The sequence below is a fragment of the Acartia tonsa genome, chromosome 10 (genome assembly GCF_053477335.1).
Source record: "Acartia tonsa isolate MP-2025a chromosome 10, ASM5347733v1, whole genome shotgun sequence".
In the NCBI taxonomy this organism is placed as follows: Eukaryota; Metazoa; Arthropoda; class Copepoda; order Calanoida; family Acartiidae; genus Acartia; species Acartia tonsa.
Genome location: NC_137269.1, coordinates 6,229,830 through 6,243,810, shown reverse-complemented (window position 1 = coordinate 6,243,810; position 13,981 = coordinate 6,229,830). Strand labels below are relative to the sequence as shown.

The 13,981-nt window shown below is 32.2% G+C and overlaps 1 protein-coding gene across 1 annotated transcript in view; it reads left to right on the top strand.

Annotated features, from left to right (window-relative positions):
* The window catches only part of Ing5 (inhibitor of growth protein 5), a 29,580-nt gene extending 19,514 nt beyond the window's left edge, over positions 1–10,066 (top strand). The window contains exons 5-9 of the mRNA XM_080174911.1: positions 6,169–6,246; positions 7,469–7,573; positions 8,786–8,851; positions 9,321–9,392; positions 9,994–10,066. Of these exons, the coding sequence (XP_080031037.1) occupies positions 6,169–6,246; positions 7,469–7,573; positions 8,786–8,851; positions 9,321–9,392; positions 9,994–10,065 (393 nt within the window). The 3' untranslated portion in view covers position 10,066. The remainder of the gene's footprint in view (positions 1–6,168; positions 6,247–7,468; positions 7,574–8,785; positions 8,852–9,320; positions 9,393–9,993) is intronic.
* Positions 10,067–13,981: the final 3,915 nt, after the last annotated feature.

Genomic DNA, 13,981 nt, shown 5'->3' with positions numbered 1-13,981 from the left:
TGGATGTTTACAACTTTTAAATGTTCTTATTTGACCTAAAGTCTTTTCTTTTATTTATGCTATTACCTAAATTCCTCTTCATTTAATTTCTGAAGGATTCTTTTTGGAAGAAATAATGTAAGGGCGGATGCTTTTTTTGTTACCAGTAAGATTTTCTCTGGCTAACTCAAAGTTTAGCTGTTTTGACTGATATAAAACGTAGTGGGCATAATATTTCTTCCCTCATAAAAAGAAATGTACCGCTTTAATTTCTACTTGTGTTGATAGTAGTTATGGTTATCCCAATAGTAGGGGTCCAATAGTTTTAGCAGTTGGAATTTTATACATAATATTTTTTAACTTCCTCTATTAAACCTTAATAACGAAGTTACTCTGTAAATCTAATCATTTGTTTGTAAGTTTGTAAGAATGTTTTTTTAGGAAAATTGATTTCTCTGCTGCTTTTAAAGATATAAGTCTGAAATTTTTTTCGAGGATTCCCATGGCCATTATATATTTACTCATAGTCTATTTTGTCCGCCGAAACAAAAACCAGTAATTGAGATGGGGTAAAAATTCAGTGTGCTATTTTGTAATATAGTCAGTATTGTATAAACAGTGAGTAAGGGAAATCTCCCTAAATTGGACCCAAAATATTGGAGAATTATTTTACAAGCATTTTTATTAGAGAAAGAAGGGGGGGGGGTGGTTGGATTGACAATAAATGGGTATTTCCCCATCCTTTTTTTGATATGGCATTAGGACATTAAAACACAATATTCTAAATTTTCTCATGTTCTTTTAGTTGACGCGAAAATCTAACATAATCCTTATAATAAAGTAACAGGATGTCTGTCTGTGTGTGTGTGTGTGTGTGTGTGTTTGTACCTAAGTATTTCGCTAACCGCTGAACCAATCGGATCATCCTTAACATTGTAGCTTCTCATATGTCCCGGGAAGGTTTATAACTATTTGGGGGGAGGGTACCTCCACCCTCCCAAGAGAAATAACAAACAAAATATTTTTTTTTGTAGAGACTTAAGCGCAATAAAGACAGTTTTTTTTCAAATTGGATATTTGAAATAAAAACAAACATTTAAAGTGATACTAGAGGCCTCTAGGGGCGTAGCCACAAGTTGTATTATAAAGTAATAATATCCGAAATAACAAGGACAATTTTGTTAAATAGTGTATCACCAACAAAATTGAAAAGATTTTTAATTTAAAAGATAAACTTAATTAAGTAATAGAATATCTTGTGAAATATTTAGTGGGAGTGGAGAGTTGACTATAAATTATCCTGATGTCCAAAAGTTTATTAAATAAGCTCTCTCATTCATGAGCGTACAAACTTGGGAACTTTTATTTAATCTAGCAGTGTCCAAATTTCTCTGCCCATTTAATACAAAGTACTATACATCTTCTACTAATAGAGGAGTGTCCATATCATATAGGGGCTCCGTATTCAAAGAAGGGATGGACAGACCAATAGTCTAAAACCACCCCGGGACCTATGTGAAGCTTCCTTAAACTTGAGAACTAACTCGGCTCAGTAGTTATCTCGAAATCTTAAGCAGCAGACAAACGAAAGCTTACTTCTTTATATATTAGTATATGACAGAGGTGTATATTCATTAAGGGACGATTTCATTTCACATGGGAGGGTAGAGGTAATCTCCCCAAAATTGTTATAAGCCTTCCTTCGATCTTTTAGAAACTTGACTGAAAAGGAAACCTTTTTGGTCGAGCCGTAAGCGTGATCTTAAGCTACATACAAACCAGTTATAGTTATAGAACCAGTATATAAAGGGAAAAGACAATTGCAGATAAATTAATGTACACCCCGTATGATGATACACAAATTTACATTCTATAGATTACAATTTGTGGTTGAAATGTTTTATCAATGAACTTAAATCAAAATCCGATAAACGTACCCAAAGTTGTTAAGCCAACGAATAAGAAAACTTTGGGGACTAAAAAAACAGTCCCATTCCCTGTTTTATAGCAGCTGCGCCATATTCCTTGTGTAATGTTATACATCCAACACTTTGGTTGGAGATGTATATAATGCATTAGGAAAGTATTGATATTCTATCACATTACATTTATAACACTACTACCCATTTACTATTTATTTGTGCACATATATGGGAACAACGAAATTAGAATTAATCCAATAATTTTTCATTTTACTATCCGCGAAAAACGGTCTATACTTTGGGTTTAGTCCCTTTCGTGGCAACGCCTCTTAAGGGTCGTTTCGTCGTATTTTCACGGTAGCTTTTTTTCCTATTTCTAGCCACTGCGGGGGGCTCTAACTCAGCGGGGCAATCATCTAACATAACTTAAAATAACCTATCAAAAGCTACTGTGAAAATACGACGAAACGCCCCTTAAGAGGCGTTACCACAAAGTGGACTATACCCGAAACTTTTATCGTGTTCAAGTAGACTAATAATACAAAAATAAATTCAATTAGAAATCATGAATAATTAGTTATTTCTTTCATCGTATTATAAACCGCTCTCCGCGGATATAGAATGTACAATTATAAGATTAAAACTATGGTTTTAATCTTATGACTGTACATTTCTATATTCGTAGAAAGCTGGATATAATACGATGAAAGAAATAACTATTAATTCATGATTTCTAATTGAATTTATTTTTGTATTATTAGTCTTCTTGAACACGATAAAAGACATAGTTTTTTCGTATGGATGAGAACCGGTTCCTATCCACCGGATTCTAATGAATACGAGAAAGAATTTTTTTTTACTTTAATGAATTGTCTTCAGCCAATTTATTTAATTTTCACCAACTAATATTAGAACAAAAGCTGTTATTAATGCGAAGTCATTTATAACAAACAAGAATGACATTATCCATATAAGCAAAGCAACTTTTTTGATACTTTTAAACAAATAAAAATTGACAAAAACATTATAAACCTAATAAAAAATCTGTAGATATGTCGAATAAGTATAATTAAGTGGCGTTTCTTTCCCCTTCCTTCCCCAAGGGGGAGAGGATTTTAAGTTACGTCTTGTCATTTATCTTTTACCCCTACCCTCCCCCCCCCCCCAAAAAAAAAAGTTATAGGGAAGATTCCGTACAATCTTTAAAAAAATTTTAGGGTTGACGTTGTAACATAGTAGTGTACAGTGTACAGACCTTAATTATAGAGAATGCTTCATTTTTCAAAATGAAAACATGTCATATTCAATGAAGAAAAGGGTTGGGAAAGCTTTTCGCACATTTATAAATTAGGAGTTTTTGCAAACATGCAAAAGTTTTAGAATAGCTGAAAATTTGTTTTTCTAGATTATCTAAGGAGTAGTATGGAAATGAACTGTAAATTACACCGGTACCCAAAGTTTTATAACCATGTTTTCTTATTCGTTGGCTCAAAAACTTTGCTTGTTGATTCCAAACTGAAGTATCCAAACTTTTTACCCACTGATTTTGATTTACAGATGAGGTAATTTTGTCAATAATCTTTGGGGTTCTAACCAACTTAGAATTATATGATTAAATGCTTGCTGAAAGTCAAAACTGCTTAAACTCCCCAAATTTACGTTTGATGGTTTATAAACTAGGCTAAATATACACAAATGGTAATTTTGTTTACTAAAATTGGGGGTTTATTAAATTTTAGTCCAATTCCTACATTTCTATACTGGCTTACATAAGAACGTGTTGAAGATATTTTATTGTTTAATCATTTAATTCCGGACCAAAATTATATTAAATTTGTGTTATTGTAAGCACGTCCTTAAGAATTGGTTTTCAATATCCAATACTTATCCCCCCCCCCCCCCCCCACATACCACTCATATAGGACAGGACATGCTTGGACACTTGTTTTCATAGTGTCAACAAAAAACAACATAAGGGGGGGGGGGTTTTTTAATGCAACCATCTCGTAATCAGTGAGCAAATGGCACTTAGAATTCGAATTTCCATCTATAATTTTGCATGAGTAATCCTTGGTAGGTCTATTTTCCCTAAATCGAACAAAAAGTTGGAAAAGTAACGGCTAACGGCTGGCGGCTCAGCTATTTTGCCATCTTTTTTATATTTATACTGCAAATTAGTCACGAAACCTCTCTCAACATAATACTCTTCTCTACTCCAAAACGCTATCAAACGGTTCTAGACGGTAGCTGTTGGTACTAGAAGTTTTAAAATTGGTTATTGCTATCATTTAACATGAATTAAACCAAAAATATGTTTTAAAAAGTCGATTCCTACGTAATTGATGATGGATTTACCCTGAAAATAGGCAAAAAACGGCTGAACGGCTGAGCCGCTAGCCGTTACTTTTCCAACTTTTTGTCCGATTTAGGGAAAATAGACCTACCAAGGATTACTCATGCAAAAGTTCAGGTCGAAATTCAAATTCTAAGTGTCATTTGCTCACTGATTACGAGATGGTTGCATTAAACCCCCCCCCCCCCCCTTTTATAACGCCCACACGGAAACTTTGAGCGATTTTTTAGATTATTTTTAGAAGATTTTTTGGCCAATATTTTTATCTTTGCACTAATTTAGTACAAACTTATTTTTTAAAATAACTAATACATGTAAGAATGCTTTCCCTCCCATCAAGAAATATGGATGGTTTTAACCCTTGAAGCAAGGACATATTTGGGCATTTCGTGGCATTGCCTCTTAAGGGGCGTTTCATCGTATTTTCACAGTAGATTTTCTCCTATTACCAGGTCCTGCGGGAGGGGGGGGGAGGGGCTCTAATCCTGTGGGATCAATTGCCTAACCATGCGGAACAATCACCTAACTTAACATAACCTAACCTAACCTAAATTAACCTATCAAAAGCTACTGTGAAAATACGACGAAACGCCCCTTTAGAGGCTTTATCACGAAAGGGTCTATACCCCCTATTTGTTTAAAACACTGAGATTTTTAAGCCAACAGAGTATATATAATTAATATATACCTCTATTATTCTATACTGGAAAACTTTACTATTTTTATTTTGTCGGTTTTGAAAGAATATAATTTATGTGCTTTTGTGATTGTCATACATTTATATTCACACTTACATTTATTGATAATTTTATACACTTGAAAAAAAACATTATTTAAAATGATTTCTCGTATTCATTCGAATCCGGTGGATAGGAACCGGTTCTCATCCATACGAAAAAACTATGTCTAGCATCGTATTATATCCAGCTTTCTACGAATATAAAAATGTACAATCAAAAGATAAAAACAAGTTTTTTAGCCAGTGCCTTCGGCACCTCGGGGCTAAAATAACTAGTTTTAATCTTTTAATTGTACATTCTATATCCGCGGAAAGCCGTTTATAATACGATGCGAGAAATAACTATTCATTTCCGATTCATTAAAGAAAATCAACAGCAAAAACTTGGAACTATTACTTAAAAAAGGCTATTTCTTGAAAGCCTAAATCAAATATTTTTATTATTGAAGCAACTCAATAATTCACTTTGCCTGTCCGTCAGTCTGTCTAAAAGTTATGGGGAAAATGTGATTTTCTTGGCTGTTATTTCAGATAAACAGCTGAAATTTCTGGTAAAAGTTACCTGTACAATTGAGCATTAAGTTTTTAATTTACTTGCTTTGTCGTTTTGTAGGTCATGATATTATTTATTTACGTAAATTCTGTGATTTATCGTATAGTATGTTTGTTTCTTTTAACAACTGATCTAAAGCTCTATCACTTTGTCTATTCAAATGTTTTGTGCTTCGCTACTTATAGAAGTTTCAACCTTGTTGTGCTAGCGGCCGTGCCCCTACTATCAAGGTGCTTAACAACTAAAAATGGTGAGAAGGGAAAAACAGCCTAAAAGCATCTAAATTATAAAATCTAAAAATTAAATTTCATAAAAAGTTTATCCTACAAAATTTTTACTTTTATTAAAATGATTAGGAGTTGTCAAAAACTTCAGCTACAGACAACAAAACCTTGATACTTTATACCTTTAACTAGCAGCTTCGCCCCTAGCCTCTAGGGACTCTATTTGAAGCATAGAAATTGCCTAAAACCATCTCAGGACCTATAAGAAGCTTCACTCCAAAGGAGAACTCCAAAGCTTCACTCCAAAGGTTCACGAGATCCTTCGCTACAGACAAAAAAAAGCTTGATACTTTATACCTATCCTATGAATATGAAACGATAATTATATTTATTTTTAGGAGAAAGGAAGACTGAGCCAGACAGAAAGTGAAGAAGAACCCGAAGAAGATAAAAGAAGCAAGAAAAAGAATCTCAAGGTAGTTTTAGACTTGTAATAAGCATTTGACAGGTTATTTTTTTAAAATCTGATACTAATTCTAGCAAAGAATGTGTCCTAACTTTTGTGATTTTTAAAAATAGCTAGTAGCTAGTAGTAGATGTAAAATGATCCATAAAATTTAGATGTGCAAGCGTTTTTTTTAGATTTCTAATTTTTGAAGTAATATGAGTATTTTTTTTTAATTAAGTTGGTTTTAAGGTACTAAAACGCAAAAAAAAGAAAATTGCCATTATGAACAAAAATAGTAAGATCTTTAATATGACGCCTTACTTTTTAAAATTTTTTAAAGTAATTATTGAAAACTTTGAACTTTAAGAGCTCGTCACGAATGGGTTAAAAATATCACAAAAGTTAGGACACCTTCTTTAGAAATATCCTAAAAAAAATAATTAGGCCTTTTTATAAAATCAAGGATGACAACATCCATAGAAGCAAAGCTCTGAAACGGTAGGACAAACGAACATTAACAATTGTAGAATGTAGGAATTGAATATAAATGTATATTAGTCGAAACAAAAATGTAAGTAAATTTGTTGAAAAACTGCTTAAATACAGGATAATGTTTAATGACATACCTTTATTTTTAGGAATTGATTATAGAGATGATGTTTTGCTTATACAATATACATTGTACCGTGTTGTCCTAAGATCAGCATTCCAAAAATCAGATCTATCAAATAATTATATCACATAAAAATTTGCTGTTTAAAATGGACTTACGGACATTCTGGTAACGATTATAGAGTTGCTACGCTTTCTAAATCATGCCTAATTTCTACCGGAATCACTATACACAGTTTCACATCGATATTACAATTATACCATGCACAAATTAACGAAAAAAGCTATCCCTTTCGGACGGACGGACCTACAGACCCTAATTAAAGAAAAGCTTCGCCTTTTAAAAGGTGTGTTCGTCTAAGTAATAGTTATTTCAAGCATCGTATTATAAACGGCTTTCCGCGGATATAGAATGTACAATTATAAGATTAAAACTAGTTTTTTAGCCCCGAGGTGCCGAATGCAACGGCTAAAAAAACTGATTTTAATCTTATGATTGTACATTTTTAAATTCGTAGAAAGCTGGAGATAATACGATGCTAGACATAGTTTTTTTTCGAATGGATGAGAATCTGTTCCTATCCACCGGATTCGAATGAATACGAGAAATACTCTTCTTAAATTTTCTTAAAATTCAGGATGGAAAGAAGAAGAAAGGAGGGAGAGAAGAGGATAAGAAGAAAAAGAAAGTTAAGAACCAGAAATCAGATTTCTCCAGCAGTCAAGCCAGCACAGCACTCCAGGTACAAAATTAGAAAGGGGGGGGGGGGTTAAAGGGACTATGCACGAACAAGAGCAAGTGATCATAAGAACTTCCAGCATTGAACCTGATTATTTTTTTGGTGAATATACTAAATTTATGCCTCGTATAGTTTTCTTAACTAAAAAATTTTGTGTTGAGATTTTTAAGTGTGCCTATACCAAATAGTGGGTAAAATTTTTCTTAACATTCTTGAAGTGGTTAGCTTATGAAACACCTTTTCTTCCATGCAAGCAAAATACAAAAATCAAGCAAACAATGATATATATCTTTGTTAAGGTTCCCACAGAGGTACTGGATATGCCTGTAGATCCTAATATATATATCTTTGTTCAGGTTCCCACAGAGGTACTAGATATGCCTGTAGATCCTAATATATATATCTTTGTTCAGGTTCCCACAGAGGTACTGGACATGCCTGTAGATCCTAATATATATATCTTTGTTAAGGTTCCCACAGAGGTACTGGATATGCCTGTAGATCCTAATATATATATCTTTGTTCAGGTTCCCACAGAGGTACTGGATATGCCTGTAGATCCTAATATATATATCTTTGTTCAGGTTCCCACAGAGGTACTAGATATGCCTGTAGATCCTAATATATATATCTTTGTTCAGGTTCCCACAGAGGTACTGGATATGCCTGTAGAACCTAATATATATATCTTTGTTCAGGTTCCCACAGAGGTACTGGATATGCCTGTAGATCCTAATATATATATCTTTGTTAAGGTTCCCACAGAGGTACTGGACATGCCTGTAGATCCTAATATATATATATCTTTGTTCAGGTTCCCACAGAGGTACTGGATATGCCTGTAGATCCTAATATATATATCTTTGTTAAGGTTCCCACAGAGGTACTAGATATGCCTGTAGAACCTAATATATATATCTTTGTTCAGGTTCCCACAGAGGTACTGGACATGCCTGTAGATCCTAATATATATATCTTTGTTAAGGTTCCCACAGAGGTACTGGATATGCCTGTAGATCCTAATATATATATCTTTGTTCAGGTTCCCACAGAGGTACTGGATATGCCTGTAGAACCTAATATATATATCTTTGTTCAGGTTCCCACAGAGGTACTAGACATGCCTGTAGATCCTAATATATATATCTTTGTTCAGGTTCCCACAGAGGTACTAGACATGCCTGTAGATCCTAATATATATATATCTTTGTTCAGGTTCCCACAGAGGTACTGGATATGCCTGTAGATCCTAATGAGCCCACATACTGTCTCTGCCAGCAGGTAATAAAAGTTTTTTTTATCGTATTATAGGCAGTTTCCGTGGATAGTAAAATGTAAAATTATAAGATTAATTCCAGATTACTGTCCCTAAAAAATAGTATGTCTCAGAAACGGATTCAAAGCCATACTGAAAGTGCAGCAACTATATAATCTTGGCTTTTCCGACTGTAAATCCGCCACTCAAAAATATTAAGAATGTTCTGTTTATCATTGGATAAACATCCTTTTTAAGCAACCGAACACAGACCAAACAAATATTTAAACAGGAACAAATTTTAGAACACAGTATAACATTAGATGGAGATATTTGTCATTGTTTAAAAAAAATTATGCTTATAGTTACTTTTGTAGTATAAAGAGTCATTTTTTAATATAGCCACCAATAAAAAAAATATTTTTGATCGTACATTACGATATCAAAATTCTTTTAAAATTCGCCATTCTTATTCTGATTTTGATAATTTTGTAGGTGTCTTATGGTGAGATGATCGGTTGTGACAACCAGGACTGCCCCATTGAGTGGTTCCATTTTGGCTGTATGGTAAGTTTTTATTTTAATATAAGGACTGTCCCATTGAGTGGTTCCATTTTGGCTGTATGTTAAGTTTTTATTTTAATATGAGGACTGTCCCATTGAGTGGTTTTATTTTGGCTGTATGGTAAGTTTTTATTTTAATATAAGGACTGTCCCATCGAGTGGTTCCATTTTGGCTGTATGGTTAGTTTTTATTTTAATATAAGGACTGTTTTATTGAGTGGTTCCATTTTGGCTGTATGGTAAGTTTTTTTATTTTAATATAAGGACTGTCCCATTGAGTGGTTCCATTTTGGCTGTATGTTATGCGGGAGGGGGGCAATTTTGTCGACCTCCTTTGGGCTTTTACATAATTATTCGTCAACCTATTGTCTAATCCCTTAGATCCCTAGGATGTATGGGAAGTTTTTTAAGGGCTGTACAATTTATAATGTTGGATGCATTGCGGGTTTTTATTGCCAAATAAGACTGTACGATTCAGATTTTTGATTTTTTCGTTGTAAGATTTAATTTTTAGTAAAGGACTATTTTATTTGGAATTTTGACCCCGTTTACTTTTTTATCCCAGCAAAGAATAAATTTTTCTATAACAAATATATTTTTTTAGAATCTAACAACAAAACCAAAAGGAAAATGGTATTGTCCAAAGTGTATTCCTCTATTCAAGAAGAAGAAGTAATTAGAAAATCCAGGAAAAAATAAAAATCTTCAAAGATTTTTTTTATCTATGGTTATGGTAAATGGTAGGTATGACATTTTTATACTGTACATTATTTAGCTAGGATATAAGTCTAGTGTTTTTCGAGATTAAATTTAGGGAAGTTTGATGATTTTGCTGGGTTTGAGGCTTATTTTTCTGCATTTCAATAAAAAGGATTTTTTTGATACGTAAGATACTTATCAAATCGTATTGTAAGCAGCTTTCCGCGGTACTTAAAATAAAAAATTATAGTATAAAAACCAGTTTTGTTAGCCTCCAAAAAATATTTGTGGAAAACTGTCTTTAATAGATTATATACATGCTTTTTCAATATGGCTGGGATTCTACGGTTCTAATCCAGCGGATATTAATCGGTTTCAAAGCAATACTGAAAATTATTTTCAATATATTGTACTGTACAGAAAATAGACCATTTAACCATTAACTATCTTTGTACCTGCTATAATGTAATTAAATATTGATGATATGTTGTTGTTTTTAATCATTGTAATTAAAAAGTTAATAATCAAAACATGTTTTAAATTAAGTTTTTACTTTAAATCTAAATTTGACTTTTATTAAGCTAATTTTTTAAAAACTTTAATTAAAAGCGACCTAATTTAAAAGATCTAAATACATACCTATAAACTTATTTAAAACTAGAAAATATGGATAAATGATTTCAAGTATATAAAATATGATTTGATGATAATTAAATATTGTAATTATTTAACGAATAAATTATAATAAATATTACTTTTGCATTAATGATCTTTCCTATTGGCTGTTCTGGAAAGTGTATCTCTACTATCTAGATTATTTATGTCACAAACTCTAATCTCAGAGATACCTTTATTATTTCGAAATCATCAAATCCAGCTTATACCAATAACGAAATTAATTCGGGAAAAAAATCACAAATCATGGTTTTCAGTTGTCATTGGGGGGCATCACGTAGTAGAATTGACGACCTCAATATCTGCCCCCCAAATATTATTTAAGATTTATTTCACTTATTGGTTATACCTGATATACATACTACTATCAACAGAAAGTCATCTTTGTCTCTGTAGAAAAAAAACTAAAATCTGTAAATAAACTAAATAAAATTTTTTTAGAGATTCTTTCTGAATTCTGTATTTAAATTATTCAACAACTTTTCTGTTAAAATGTATTGTATGAAGTACTCCACCCCCTTAAAAGTTTAATTTTCAAATAATTCCGCAGTGAAAGTATGAAATATTCCTCAAATGATTTTAATGTTCAGCTATTTTCTACTAAAATATAAAATAGGATTTATGCACCCCTCTGAAAAAGGACAAAGAAAATTTTTTTAAATGATAAATTTTTATATGAACAAGGATCCATAAAAGCGAACCTCTTAAGTATATGTTTACATCAAAACAAAATTGTCAGTATATTTGTTACAAAACTGCTTAAATACAGGTTACTGTTTAAGGACATGCTTTAGATTTTTATGACCTTTTCAAAGATATGTTACATTGTACTTTTTTGTTCTTGGAATCAGCATTACAAAAATCAGAATATTGAGATAGTTATATCACACAAAAAATGTTGTGGAAAACGATGGCATGATTAAGATGGACATACAGTTATTCTGGTAACTTCAACCTTATATAAAAGTATTAGAATTCACGTCTGTGGGCATTGTAGGTCTTTGCTATCCGATATAGTTCTCCCTTTTTTACATTGTAGCTTCTCATGGGTTCTAAGAAGGTTTATAAATTTATATTATTTTGAGGGAAGGTACCACCATTAAGCTATAAAAATTGGAAAGAATTTTAATGAATATAATAGATTTGAAATCTGCATATAATTTAAAGGAATTTTTATAAAATTCGTTTTTTGTATAATTCTTTATCTATAAGCGCAAATACAAATTAAGTTAAATAATTTTGACATCTGTGATTGGTGGATTGAAAACTATCTGCGCCCTGATTGGAGACGCTTAAGTGATGTACATCGTTCAACCAATTAGAGCGCAGGTAGTTTCGAATCCACCTATCCTATTGGTCAAAATTTATTAACTTAAATTGGATTTGCGCTTTTAAATAGCTTAACCACCATCACTTGCTAATGAATAACTTGGTAGTAAACATAGTGTGGAACGTCCGAGGGAGTGAGGAAAGTTTACCCCTGCCCCGATCAACATTTTTTGGTGGGATAAATTTAAATCTACATTACCCCCAAATTAAAAAAAAAAATCTTTTACGTGGTGGGAGGTTACAGTTCTATTCATGCAAAAAATAGGAAATTTAAAATTCCTTTGAAATGGCATTAAAGTTTGATTAAAATGGCCAAAACATCTCAATAAAACTATTATTAAGTTTTCATTCTCATTCAAAACCTTAACAGGGACAATCATGTCCTTAAGAATGACAGCATTTAAATAAAACAATAAGTCAGTGGCTTGCACGAATCTTACCCTAAAATTTATGACAATCCCCTTACATACAAATGGACAGAGACTGAAATAATCCTGTACCCTGTGCATCATTCATATTCTTGGTAGATTTATTCAAGAAAATACTCTGAAAATGTTCGAATATCTCCCATTTCCGGCAAAAAAACTACAAATTTTTGTTAAAACGGACTAAATTTAATATTATACTGAGCACTAAAAAATGCTATATTTTCTGTCCGATCCCATTTCGCACCTAGTTATAGAAGCCTTAAACTACAAACAATATAAACCTATCTATGTTAAGATCAGCTGTCAACCAAAAATATTTTAAGTTTTTTGGTAATTTCTCTCGGGAGGGTAGTGGTACCCTCCTTCCAAATAACTATAAACCTTAACAGGACCTATGAGAAGCTTCCATGTAAAGAAGAATCATATTGGTTCACTGGTTAGCGAGATCCTTCCGTACAGAGATACAGACAGACTTTTACTTTATTAAAAGGATAATTATCTCAAAAATTTTTAACAGTCAAAGGCAGAATTTCAGTTTTTGATGTGAAGATTATTTATCATCCATTGTCGTAATCATTTAATACAACCTTCTTTCTACTAATATATTTTTATTGAAAAATTATAAGAAAGAGAAGTCTTTTGTTTTCAAGATATTAAATATAGAAATTCTGGTTAATCATAAAATAATTGATACAAAAAATTAATTAAAAGCGTAGATCATACATTTATCATTATCATGTTTAGCACAGGAGCGGGGTTGGAGAAGTCGATCCTCCCCCCTATCACCATTTTTGATTTTGAAATATTTTTTTTGAGGGCTGATTTCTCTTTGGAGGTTGGTGATATCCTTCCCTAAAAGCTATAAACCTTCCCAGGATCTATGAGAAGCTACATTGTAAATTAGAATCATATCCCATATTGGTTTAGTGGTTGGCGAGATCCTACGTTACACAAACACAGATTTTGGCCAGGACTTTGCGAACAAAAAAATGTTTAATCCTATAATTTTTGTTTTCGTGGACAGTGAAACATGTGTATTCAGCACGGATCAAAACCAGTTTTATCAAGCAGAAATCAATCGAATTCGTTCTCTAAGTCATGCTGGAAAACAAAACAAAAATTCAACTAATTTTTTGTAGAGGTTGTGAGATTTTTTTTAATGTAAGTTTTTGGACTTGTCAAAAGCCTTTGAGGTTATTTAACATTAATATAGTAATTCAAAACAATTAGAAAGAAGAATTTAAAAGATTGTGATGACTAATCATTTTATTATGAACAGGCAAGCAATTTAATTTTTGGATCTACTGCAGTTCACGGTAAAATATTGCTGGTAACGAATATTGCCAAAAATTTATGAATTTTAAAGGCTGCTAGCTGCCAAACAGCTTAACGTACATATCATGTCCGCACACTGTTTTAAGCGGCATAAGAAGGCCTACAAATAATCTGGAATAGCCATAA